Below are 14180 nucleotides of genomic sequence, written 5' to 3' on the forward strand. Positions count from 1 at the left end.
TTAAGGTCAGACACAATGTCAAACAGGACTTGGCTCGGCTGTTAAGAGGAGGAAGGTTGCAAGGTGAGTTGTATTAGAGGTTCCGCTAAGTCGGATAAGAGTTCTAAGAGGAGGCTAAGGGGTTCTTAGGGTTTAACTTATGGTCAGACACAATGTCAAACAGGACTTGGCTCGCCTGGTAAGAGGAGGAAGGTTCCAAGGTGAGTTACACCAGAAGTTCTGCTAAGTCGGATAGGAGTTTTAAGAGGAGGCTAAGGGGCTCTCAGGGTTTAACTTGAGGTCAGACACAATGTCAAACAGGACTTCGCTCGGCTGATAAGAGGAGGAAGATTACAAGGTGAGTTACACTAGAGGTGCTGCTAAGTCGGATAGGAGTTTTAAGAGGAGGCTAAGGGGTTCTCAGGGTTTAACTTGAGGTCAGACACAATGTCAAACAGGACTTGGCTCGGCTGTTAAGAGGAGGAAGATTACAAGGTGAGTTACATTAGAGGTGCTGCTAAGTCGGATAGGAGTTTTAAGAGGAGGCTAAGAGGTTCTCAGGGTTTAACTTAAGGTCAGACACAATGTCAAACAGGACTTGAATCGGCTATTAAGAGGAGGGAGATTTGCAAGGTGATTTACATGAAAGCTCGTATTTAGTGAGCCTGACACTTTCAAGGGAAGGCAATTTTCTACCTAAAATCAAAAACATGTCAAAAAATGTGTTCAAACTGAAAAAAAAAGGTCTTTTAAAAATCTGAAGAGGAAATTTTATGCTATTTTGACTACCATTAGAAAAGAAAAATGATTATATCGATGCCTAGCAGGTTGAATTTTGATGCCTAGCACGAGCATTGTCAATAGTGGGGTACGTATTTGTGCAAAGAAGATGGAAAGGGACACGTACGGTGGACAGTAGAGCTCCAAGTGTAGCAGGGTAAAGGGGCATGTTCGCACTAGATCAATCACGTTTTCAAACCAATTATGCGAAAGTGATGGTTGGTTCGAGTATACGTCAGAAGTAACCATAACATCGAAATACAGAGGTAAATGATCATAATCTCTCTCATCTTCATCAACATGTACTGCTGAAGTTTGTAATGAATGATAGCAGAATTATAGGATTTATAGGGTGAATTCCTCGAATGTGGTAATTAGAAAGGTGTTATTTGACAATTCGTCAAATTGATATTTAGGTTCCACCATATAAATAACATATATAGTCCTTTTCCCCATATTTTATTTGGTTCTCTAAATAATTAGAACTGTGAGTATTTCTAAAATACATCTTATTTATCTTTTTTCTCATAGGCAGAAAGAGCTGGAATTCAGAGCAGATAATTTTAATGCCTTATCTTGGACGTCAGGCAGAAATTACCCTGTACTAATACTGTTGCTAACAGCAATCGAAAACCCCAAAACTTTTTTCTACGGTTTCCCCCTCTTTTTTAAAAATATTGTGATTTTTTAAATAACACCTTTTGAACTACCACAGCCGATCTGTCTAAGAATCTGATAGGTTCTGCATTCTGGAAGTAAACTAAGCCTCTCTGTTTTTTGGACAATCAAAGGACTGGGTATTTTAATTCTCCCTCTAAGTTGAGGCGAGGGAGAGTAACATATCCTGTCTTTGCTTGTACTGATTATGGTGAATGTCATGAGCCCGCTGATCAAAATTTTAAACTACTTTTCCTTTTAAATTCACAGGGAGTATGATATTATATGATATTATTTGCAGCGAAAGACACCAGGCCATTATTTGGCTCATTTACATTGAGATTTTACTAATACGGAGGTTTAGCCAGGGCTGATTTCAGTGGATCAGATTTTTCGTAGAACTTGCTGATTGGCTGAAAAATTATATGAACAATTCTGATTGGCTGAAATTAGCGCTGGTTAATTCTCGATCTTAGTAAATCTCCTTGTGAATGGGGTTTAACAATTTACTGCCGGTACCGTTTTTCAGCTAATCATCATGCTTTCTACGCAAATAGATGTTATTTTTTCAATGCTTCAAAAACACATCTAGTGAAACAGAATATTTTTTTTCAGGAGCTTAACTTTATCTATAGACAAATTTACAAAAATTAAAGACAGAGAACAAAAAGGCCCAATTGAAAGGTCTTCTTTTTTCTAACACAGTTCATCTCGAATTCATATTTTTTATTAAATTTGCAGAGAATATTAGAAGAGGGTTTTCTTGATATTTTTTTTTCCTCGAGAGTTGTTATTTTTCGAAGTTGTGCTGAGGTTAAGTAATATTCCTTGAATGTTCTTAAGCTCTGTTGATGAATTATGCGTTCCCTGTATACTTAGATAAAATGAAATTCAGCTTAAATTTTAACAGTAAAAAAGGAAACCCCCTTATTCATGCCCAATTTATATGTGTAAGGGTATTTTCTTTGATGTTTTAATTTGACATAGTAAAAGACTTACAGGTAAGATTTAACCGTTACGCGGTGCATACCAAACCTTCTCACATTACTGCCCATCCTGTGACGATTTCTTTAACTGTAATTCTTTTAGGGCTAATGTTGCCGATGATGGTCTTAACGTCAATTGTTAATTTGCAGATAGTAAGTTATCGTCAAATGAATTATTTAATAAATAGCTTCGAAGCTTATAAACTTAACGCTCCGATAAACTACAAAGGAGGAGCTACTATAGCTCTTTCATAAATTAGCTAATAGACGACCTCAACAATAATAAAAATACTAAAATACTATAATAAAATAATACTAAATACTGATAAATATTAATAAAAAAATAGTAAACACTATCATAATATAATATAATAATGAAATACTACTATTTTGCTATAGTTGTTTTAGCTATGACCTTGAATATCCGTGACTACTCACGGATAGTGGATGTCGGAAAAACGCAACAATGTTCACACAGAACCCGTTCACTCCAGCTCTTGAAACGCAAACAAAAATATTAAGAGATATCTAAAAAGCATATGCATAGGAATAAGCTAATTAAGTTACAGAAGCCAATAAAAACATTCAAGGACTAATATGTATTAGCTTAGACCAGCCTTGCCTAATGAAAAATATAGTTCTTATCTTCTTTGCTCGTTTTCCTGGAAACATCCTCCCAGATCTCGGGTATTAAAATCTTGTGTTAAAAGGACACAACCCTCATGTTGCTTTTCAAATATTAATGAAAACCTTCAGATAAACATTATTCATTTCTTAATTAATTGTAATTTACAATTCACTCTTTGATTCTATAATTGATTCTACTTTGCTATAATTGTTTTAGCTATGACCTTGAATATTATAGTTCATTCACTCTTTGATTCATTGGTCATTTGGTCATCATTTATAGTATTATAAGTGCTTAATCAGTTTGCATATTTTATCTAACTTACTATATCAATTTGTAATATATACTTTATAGTTTTGAGAAAGATCAAATTTATTCAAATTTGGAGCCTACACTATCATATGAACATTTCAATCATGCTGATATGGTAATTGAAGCCGTTTTTGAGGATATGGACATCAAACATCGTGTTATCAAAGAAGTAGAAAAATATATCCCGGAGCATTGTGTATTTGCCTCAAACACTAGCGCATTGCCTATTACCGAAATTGCCAAAGCAAGTAAACGACCAGAGAAGGTGAGGCGCCACAATTCATCTTTTCATTCCTTTCTCTTTTTTCTTTTTTTTTGTCTCAAAATTCAGGCACCGTAGTGATTTATATTATTTTTTCGTTCCTTCCTCGTTTTTGTTGTTTTTTATATCTTCGTTTCCCTTTTTTCTCTCTAAATCCAGGCACCATAATGGATTTAGCAAATCTATATATATAAAAACAAGTTGTCTGTGTGTGTGTGGGTCTGTCGGGTGACGTCATGTTTGTGTGTTGACTGACGTCATGTTTTCGACTGACTTAATTACAGACCGGAACATCGGGACACAAATGACGATCGGGACACCGGCACATCTATATATATAAAAATAAGTTGTCTGTGTGTGGATCTGTGGATGGATCAGGTGACGTCACACTAAATTATTTCACACTAATACAAAAGAAGAAAAAAACTAAAAAAGGTAAAAACTACAAAAAAAACTAAAAAGAAAAAAAAACTAAAAAAGCTAAAAAACTAAAAAAAAACTAAAAAAAAGGTAAAAATCTAATAACTAAAAAAAACTGAAAAAAATAAAAAAAGGCAAAAACTACAAAAAAAATAAAAACTAATAAAAAAAGTAAAAAAACTAAAAAAAACTAAAAAAAGGTAAAAAACTAAAAAAAACTAAAAACTAAAAAAGAAAAAAACTAAAAAAAAGGAAAAAACTGAAAAATAAAAGAGAAAAAGAAAACTAAAAAAATATGAATAAATATATATAAAAATAAGTTGTTTGTGGGTTATGTCTGTCTGTCTGTCTGTCGAGTGACGTCGTGTTTGTCCGCATATGACGTCTGAATTATTTCACACTAATACAAAAGAAGAAGAAAAACTAAAAAAGGTAAAAACTACAAAAAAAAACTAAAAAGAAAAAAAAAAACTAAAAAAGCTAAAAAACTAAAAAAAAAAACTAAAAAAAGGTTAAAAAACTAAAAACTAAAAAAAACTGAAAAAACTAAAAAAAGGCAAAAACTAAAAACTAATAAAAAAACTAAAAAAGCTAAAAAACTAAAAAAAATAAAAAAAGGTAAAAAACAAAAAAAAACTAAAAACTAAAAAAGAAAAAACTAAAAAAAAGGAAAAAACTGAAAAATAAGAGAAAAAGAAAACTAAAAAAACATTAATAAATATAAAAAATATAAATATAAATATAATATAAATTAGCAATCAACAAAGCACCGAGACACAAATGACGACCGGGACACAGGGAGTATAAATGACGACCAGGACATAAGTAAAAAAAAAAACTAAAAAAACTAAAAAAATGGTAAAAACTACAAAAAAACTAAAAACTAATAAAAAAACTAAAAAAATCTAAAAATCTAAATAAACTAAAAAAGAAAAAAAAGAAAAAAGGAAAAAAATAAAGGAGAAAAACAAAACTAAAAAACGAATGATATAAATGACGACCGGGACACAAGGAATATAAATGACGCCTGGGACACTCAAAGAGAAATCACAGACTGGAACACCGGGACACAAATGACGACCGGGACACAGGGAATATAAATGACGACCGGGACACAGGGACATAACTACAAAGGGGACGCCGGGGTGCACAGGGGGATATATAAATGACGATGGTGACTCAGGGAATGGTCGATTAGCAATCACCATCAACAAAGCTCAAGGGCAATCATTAGAATCATGAGGTATAGATCTGAATACGGATTGTTTTCCCATGGACCATTATATGTTGCATGTTCAAGAGTCGGTAAACCTGAAAATCTATTTATATGCACAGATAATGGGACAGCAAAGAATGTTGTATATTCGCAAGTTTTACGTAGTTAAAAACATATATATATATATATATATATATATATATATATATATATATATATATATATATATATCTATATTCACAGGTGGGACATAGGGACACAACTACAATGGCGCGTAACGACTTACGCGCGCGGGGGGGCTTGGGGGGGGCGCGAAGCGCCCCCACCAACTAGGTGTTGGGGTGGCGCGAAGCGCCACCCCAACAGCTAGTAGGGAATATAAATGACGACCGGGACACTCAAAGAGAAAGCGACCGGGACACAAGGAATGTTCGATTAGCAATCACCATCAACAAAGCACCGGGACACAAATGACGGCCGGGACACAGGGAGTATAAATGACGACCAGGACATAAGTAAAAAAATACTAAAAAAACTAAAAAAAGGTAAAAACTACAAAAAAACTAAAAAGAAAAAAAAACTAAAAACTAATAAGAAAACTAAAAAAGCTAAAAAACTAAAAAAAAACTAAAAAAGAAAAAAAATAAAAAAGGGAAAAAATGAAAAATAAAGGAGAAAAACAAAACTAAAAAAAATAAAAATAAAAAAAAAAATAAAAAGAAAAAAAGGGGAAAAATACAAAAATTTGTTTTATCATATACCATTCCAAAAACGAATGTATATACAGACCGGGACACCGGGATACGAATGACGACCGGGACACAGGGAATATAAATGACGACCGGGACACAGGGACACAACTACAACGGGGACGCCGGGGAGGCACAGGGGGATATATAAATGACGACGGGGACACAGGGAATCTTCGATTAGCAATCACCATCAACAAAGCTCAAGGGCAATCATTAGAATCATGAGGTATAACTAAAAAAACTAAAAAAAGGTAAAAAACTAAAAACTAAGAAAAAGACCAATTCAAAAACGAATGTATATACAGACCGGGACACCGGGACACAAATGACGACCGGGACACAAGGAATATAAATGACGCCCGGGACACTCAAAGAGAAATCACAGACTGGGACACCGGGACACAAATGACGACCGGGACACAGGGAATATAAATGACGACCGGGACACAGGGACACAACTACAACGGGGACGCCGGGGGGCACAGGGGGATATATAAATCTATATATATAAAAATAAGTTGTCTGTGTGTGTGTGGGTCTGTCGAGTGACGTCATGTTTGTGTGTTGACTGACGTCATGTTTTCGACTGACGAAATTACAGACCGGAACATCGGGACACAAATGACGATCGGGACACCGGCACATAGGGAATATAAATGACGACCGGGACACTCAAAGAGAAAGCGACCGGGACACAAGGAATGTTCGATTAGCAATCACCATCAACAAAGCACCGGGAAACAAATGACGACCGGGACACAGGGAGTATAAATGACGACCAGGACATAAGTAAAAAAAATACTAAAAAAACTAAAAAAGGTAAAAACTACAAAAAAACTAAAAAGAAAAAAACTAAAAACTAATAAAAAAACTAAAAAAGCTAAAAAACTTAAAAAAAACTAAAAAAGAAAAAAAATAAAAAAGGAAAAAAAATGAAAAATAAAGGAGAAAAACAAAACTAAAAAAAAAAAAAAAAAAACTAAAAAGAAAAAAAGGGGAAAAATACAAAAATTTGTTTTATCATATACCATTCCAAAAACGAATGTATATACAGACCGGGACACCGGAATACAAATGACGACCGGGACACAGGGAATATAAATGACGACCGGGACACAACTACAACGGGGACGCAGGGGGGCACAGGGGGATATATAAATGACGACGGGGACACAGGGAATGTTATATAAATGACGACGGGGACACAGCAATCACCATCAACAAAGCTCAAGGGCAATCATTAGAAAACTAAAAAAAGACCAATTCAAAGACGAATGTATATACAGACCGGGACACCGGGACACAAATGACGACCGGGACACAAGGAATATAAATGACGCCCGGGACACTCAAAGAGAAATCACAGACTGGGACACCGGGACACAAATGACGACCGGGACACGGGGAATATAAATGACAACCGGGACACAGGGACACAACTACAACGGGGACGCCGGGGGGCACAGGGGGATATATAAATGACGAAGGCGACACAGGGAATCATTAGAATCATGAGGTATAGATCTGAATACGGATTGTTTTCCCATGGACCATTATATGTTGCATGTTCAAGAGTCGGTAAACATGACAATCTATTTATATGCACAGACAATGGGACAGCAAAGAAAATTGTATATTCGCAAGTTTTACGTAGTTAAAAACATATATATATATATATATATATATATATATATATATATATATATATATATATATATATATATATATATATATATATATATATATATATATATATATATATATATATATATATATATATATATATATATATCCTTATTCACAGGTGGGACATAGGGACACCCCCCCCCTTCCTTGTTTTCCTTGGCTGAAGGGCCATGAAACAGAAGTCGGCACCGCCGGCTGTAAAGTCTAATGCCGTACTCTGTTCTTTACCTCTTATCCTTAGCCAGAATTTTGCGAATTAACCAAATAACTATTATTTTTTAATAACATGTATTAAAATAACATGTATTATTAAAATAACATGTATTATAAAATTATTAAAATAACATGTATTTTTTTAGGTAGTTGGTATGCATTACTTCAGTCCTGTAGATAAAATGATGTTGCTTGAAATTATTACAACAGACAAGACAAGTAAAGATACAGCTGCAGCTGCAGTTCAAGTGGGTCTTCGTCAAGGGAAAGTTGTGATTACTGTCAAAGATGGACCTGGTTTCTACACTACTAGAATATTAGCACCAATGCAATCAGAAGCCATTCGAGTTATGCAGGTAATGGTTAAATTTTATTGATTACTTCCTATGACGGAACTTATTTATTTTGATTCTTTTTATTTTATTTTTTTTTCGTCCCCGGTTTGGGATCGGAGGATGTCATAAGGAAAGACATTCTCTTAAGGGAAATTTGAACTTCCTGGGTGAGTGTAATGGGGAAACGTTGAATAGATTGGGATGGAGGAGGACCGTGCGTAGCTGTGTTGGCTTCCGACGGCTTGGTGCGCAGCTACGCACGCTCCTCCATCCCAATCTATTCAAAGCCTCCCTCTTTACACCCTCCCAGGAAGTTCCTGTTTCCTTTAAATCTTTCTTTATGGCATCCTCCCACCACAGACGAGGACGACCTGTTTTTTGTTTAGTGAGTTGGCCGGAAAGGACAATCTTCAGTAATCTGTCATCTTTTGTCCGAAGAACGTGCCCTAGCCATCTCAACCTTTCTTTCATTATAACCCTAGAAAGCGGAATTGAACCACATTGTTCGTACAACCTACTGTTAGAAATACGGTTAGTCAGCGGGGTTCCCAGAACAGTCTGTAGGCAATTTCTCTGGAAAACATCTAGTAAATCATCATCCGCTTTTTGGAGCATCCATGCTTCAGAGCTATATTTGACCACTGTCGTCACTGTATCTTCCAATATTCTAATCTTGGTTTGCAGACTTATCTTTCTATTCTTCCAAACTTTTTTTTAACTGTTAAAAAACACCCTGCCTCTTGGCTATTCTACTTTTAGCATCTTCACTGCTTCCACCGTCTTTTCTAATAATACTACCAAGGTAAGTGAAGCTGTCCACCTGATCAGTCTTTTCGTTACCCAACGTCACCTTTTCAGTTCAGCTCAGTTCGCTTTATTTATAAATCAAATACATTTAACTAATATGCAAGTACCCGTCCAAAGAAAGATACAAAAAAGCACGTGCGACTGGGCGGGTACATAACACTAATTTTCTAACTAGTAATTCACTACACACGAAGCAACTAAAAAACAAACAAAAAACAATAACTAATAACAACCAATCTCTCATCAGCTCATCAATAATAATAGCCAATCTCATAATAATAATAAGCACAAAAGAGAGAAAAAAAAGAAAAAAAAATAAATAAAAGAACTATGAACCTTGGCCTAGCAAATACCTTTTTAAAATTTATTTTAAACAACCCCAGGTGCTTAGCGACCCGAATGCTCTCTGGAAAAGAGTTCCACACATCAGGCCCCGAAAATCTAGTAGGGTGGATCCACTAGGGCTCCGGTTGGAGCCCTAGTAGGGCTCCACCGGCCCTGGTTCCACTTCTGTGTAGGACGACGAAATCACTAGCGTGATGCGTTTCATAATGATACAAAGATCTATCTTCTCTAAAGTAATCACGAAAAATCTCGAAACTTGCATTATTCCAACATTGATAAGCAAAGATTCCAAGTTGGTACTCCCGCAGCTGTCCTACATTCAGCACTTGCAACTTTTTGACACATTCACTTATTCCTAGCCTTAGTGACTTAGTCCTCTTAAAATTAATTTCAAACCTATTCTAACACCCTGAACTTGCGAAACCTCTAAAAGCTCATTCATTTTGCTTACATTTTCATCTAGGATGCTTAAATCATCAGCATAATCTAAGTTCAGGAGAGTTTTTTCTCCCAATTTGATTCCGTGATTCCCCATTTCCTTTCCTGTGCTCCTTAAGACAAAGTTCATCAAAATGATCCATATAAAGGGGGATAGAACACAACCCTGCTTAAGTCCTGATTTAATACAAAACCAGCTCCTAACCTCATTTCCTACCTTAACCGCTGCAGTATTTTCTTGTACATAGAACTAATCACTTTAATGTATTTGTCTGGTATACCATACACGGATAAAACCTTTGCTAAAGCTTTTCTATCAACAGAACCGAACGCTTGCTCATAATCTATAAAACTGATGACCAAAGATGTTTGACAACTAAGGCGCTACTCAATCATTAACCGAAGACTGATAATTTGATCGAAACATCCTCCACCTTTTCTAAAACCGCACTGTTCTTCTCTTAAAACTTTGTTCGCAGCATCTCTCAGTGTAAAAAGTGTATATTACTAAATAATTTGCTGCCTACAGGGACCAGACTAATGCTTTGATAATTACGACACTAACTCTTATCACCTTTCTTATACAACAGTTTAATTAAGGTTTTGCTAAAATCGTTAGTAACTTCCCCCTTTTCAAAAATCATATTCATAATCTTCAGTAACTTATTTCTAATCTCAGAGCCACCATATTTAAGTAACTCATTTACCACACTATCAGTACCTATAGTCTTATCATCTTTTAATCCTTTTAGTACTATCGCTAATTCCTCCTCACAAAACAAATCTTCTTTCACATCCAAGGTATCACAAACTTTTTCATTTTCCTCTATGTCTTTTCCTGCAATTGTATCTCCGTTTAGTGCGTTCTCAAAATGTTCTACCCACCTCTTTTTAACTCTGTTCTTATCACTAAGTGTGGCCCCGTTCTTACCTTTAACTGGGACAGTTCCGGATTGGCTACTCCCTCTCAATTTATTAACATGCCATTACAATATTTTACTATTATGCCGTCTAGCGGCATCTTCCAGATCCTTCGCAATTTTATCCATGGCCTCCACTTTACACATCTTAGTTCATATTTTAATTGCTTTCTCCACTTTCTTTACATTGCTGTTGTTTTCATTTGATCTATCCCTCAGATAATTCTTTTACAAACCCCTTCTGCTTTCTATTAAACATAAAGCTTTTTCTCTAATATTCCTAGCTGCGGTCTTAACTTTCTTCCCTACGACACCATCAGCAACCTCACGAATTGTTTTTCTAAAAGTATTCCAATCATCTTCCAAATTGTCAAGTTTTAAACTCTCAAGTTTAGTATTCAACTGTTCCTGGAAAGTTTCTCTCAAATTCTCATCTTGTTAAGACATGGATGGGACCTTGTCTATTTGCTCCTGTAACTATAAGTAAAAGTCATCTGAGTCACTAGTATCTCCATCATTCGGTTCAACAAGGGCATATACTACTAAAACTGATACGCCGAACCTTTTAGTCATAAAATGAACAATTAGTATTCTATTATGCTCTCTTTAAGAACAAAGAGAATAAAATAAGCAGGGGCATGAATCTTCGCGACAATGTTTTGCAGTACTAAAACAATTCCTAGTTATAATTGAGTCACTTAGAGGATGTGCTTTAGTTATGTTGAAATTGTTTTTTTATGGGTTTTTCTTGCCACTTTATGAGCTACGAAGGTTTAATTAAAACTAGACAAGACACGCAAGAATGTTTTGTATTTGGTTGTAGCTTTGCTGACAGGCTATTTTTTGTCAGGATTTTTTTTTAGTTTGAAACAGTATATTATTATCATACCCTTTAATTTTGTTACTTGTTTCCCTAGACTTTCTTGAATTTTATTTTAAGATTACAATTTTTAGAGACAACTAGTCTAGAAATATTAATGTTTCAGGTTTTAAAAAAAAGTATTTAAAATGCAATTGGGATGTGCAATAAAATCTGGGCTCAGGTGCGCACTCCGTGCCCAGACCCATCACTGATATTTCTGAAGTTTCAAAATTTCTCCTTCATTATATCATTTTGTTTTATAATTTGCCGGTTGTTTATTTTCTACCAAACGTTTTCCTTTGGTCATTCATTCAACCGGTTTAGAATTGATTCGTTAGCTGATGGTTTTTTCTATGTATATATTTCTGTTTTTATCTATTCAGATTTATTTTTAAGCTCTGGTTTTACGTGTTAAAAGAGCGTATGCCCATTTTATATGCAGACAGTTTTACTTTTTATTTAGAAATAAATTTTCCTGTACAATTGGGGAGGGAGAAATTCTTTACTTCCACCCGTAGAAGAACCAGGAGTTTTCTACCTCACCGGGCAGCTGACGGATGTTGCTTGGGAATATCTTTAACCTTAAGCTTCCCAGGGTTGTGATAATACCTTAAGGAGAAATTCTTAAGCCTCGATATATCTGTCCTAAGGACCCCCCCCCCCCAAAAAAAAGAAAAAAAAATGGAAAAACCACTGACCTGGAATTGGAACTGTGTACTAGAAATAGCAAAACTATTTTATTGTTTTAATTTTGATCTTACGTCTTAAAAATGTTTATTTGTTGATATTTTTAGTTCTTACTTTTTTCTTGCTTGTTTCTGAGAAATCCACCTGGAAGTATGCTAGAACATTCAGCTGTTTTTTATTCCACTTTTTTTTTAATGTCATTTGTATTTTATTTGAACATCCCTCTCTTCAGGTCTAGGAAGTTTCAAATTAATACAATAAGCCATGCCTATGACATCGATGATATGTCCTTTTGATACTATGTATAATTCATATACCTCTTGATGATTTTATCCTAAGGCTCTTAGCTTTGCAAGTACTTGCAATAGAAGTAGTAGTTGGGAGTAAGAGGGGTAGCAGTAAAAGTAACTAGCAGTGGTAGTAAGTATTAGCATGTACGTATTACCTTTTGGTCAGATGATCTTCCCCTTTAAGCATTCTCTGAATGTTCCAACTTAATACCCAAATTCATTCTTGAGATTCGCCCTTTAGACAATCTGCATGCGGATATTGGTTTAAATTTTCCCCCAATATTCTCTAAAATTTTCACCTTCATACGCTTTGCCTTAAAAGTAGGCTACTAATATCATGGTAGTAGTGGTAGTAGTAGGAGCAGTAGTAGCAGTAGTAGTATTGTATTAGTAGTAGTAGTAATAGTTTTAGCAGCAGTATTAATAGCAATAGTAGCATGCACATGTTGACTTTTGGTCAGTTGAACATCCGTCTCATGATGGCCCTTGAGTTTCATCTTGATACGTTAAGTCGTTCCAAAAACATTACTTATATGACCTTTTGACAGTCTTTATATGACAGTCTAGATAGTATGTTTTGATTTCGTTCAACTTTCTACTAAATGTTTCTTCAGATGTTCACTTCAATACACTCAGCAAGGGTAGTATTCGCTACAGAAGCAGTAGTTTTAGCAATAGTAGTATTGGTAGTGGTAGTTGTAGTAGTAGTAGTAGTAGTACCACTGTGCAAATATTGCCTTTTTGGTCAATTGATCATATCTCTTTATCATTTCCTGAAAGTTCTAAATTAATATTCTCAGTCATTCCTTTGTTATGCCCATTTGACAACCCCTTTGCTCATAACGTGTTTTGATTTATTTCAACACTCCCCTCAACATCTTCTGAAAGAATCGCCTGAATGCCCTTCGTCTTTTAGAAACTTTGGTCAAATATTGTTTGAGGAGATAATTTTTTCACAAGCACTTGATAATTTTGTCATTTCTATTTACAAAGCTTTATTGGATATTTGCTTAAATTTGGATTGAATAGAATTTCACTACGATAAGAGCCACCGTGACTTCGACAGCTAAAGGTTTATTTCATTAAATTGATTTAGGCTGAATGTAACAACAAGAAATAAGCTATATATTTTCTTTCTTTTTTTCTTCTCTAGGAAGGGGTAAATCCTAAGAAGTTAGATAAACTCTCGAAAGGGTTTGGTTTCCCTGTTGGTGCTGCCACATTAGCAGATGAAGTAGGGCTAGATGTCGCCGCCCACATATCTGTTTTCTTAGACAAAGAATTTGGAGAGCGATTCGCTGGCGGTGATACCAGAGTAATTCACGAAATGGTAGAAGCTGGATTCCGAGGTAAATTTCTTGCCAGAATAGTTTTTATCGCTACTGAAAAATAGTGTCTGTCCAATTCCTCATTTTAATCAGTCGTCATTAAGTAGATCGTCAAATCTACAAGGCTCTTTAATGGACCCACAGTTGAAGCAAACTCACAAAATGCCCTGGTAAAGGTTGTACCATAGAATCCTTCCGGGTGTTGTTCTTTTACCATAGTTAGTACTACTTGTAGTTGCAGCAACACCTTACCTTTTCTGCCTCACCTGGCATCTGA

General features: G+C 35.2%; 1 protein-coding gene across 7 annotated transcripts in view; it reads left to right on the forward strand.

Annotated features, from left to right (window-relative positions):
• Positions 1-14180, forward strand: part of LOC136034003 (trifunctional enzyme subunit alpha, mitochondrial-like) — a 110304-nt gene that overhangs the window by 41235 nt on the left and 54889 nt on the right. For all 7 annotated transcript variants that reach the window (XM_065715038.1, XM_065715039.1, XM_065715040.1 and 4 more), the window contains 3 exons: positions 3385-3607; positions 8038-8247; positions 13729-13924. In XM_065715038.1, coding sequence (XP_065571110.1) covers positions 3385-3607; positions 8038-8247; positions 13729-13924 — 629 coding nt within the window. The remainder of the gene's footprint in view (positions 1-3384; positions 3608-8037; positions 8248-13728; positions 13925-14180) is intronic.

The sequence above is a fragment of the Artemia franciscana genome, chromosome 12, assembly GCF_032884065.1.
Source record: "Artemia franciscana chromosome 12, ASM3288406v1, whole genome shotgun sequence".
NCBI lineage: Eukaryota > Metazoa > Arthropoda > Branchiopoda > Anostraca > Artemiidae > Artemia > Artemia franciscana.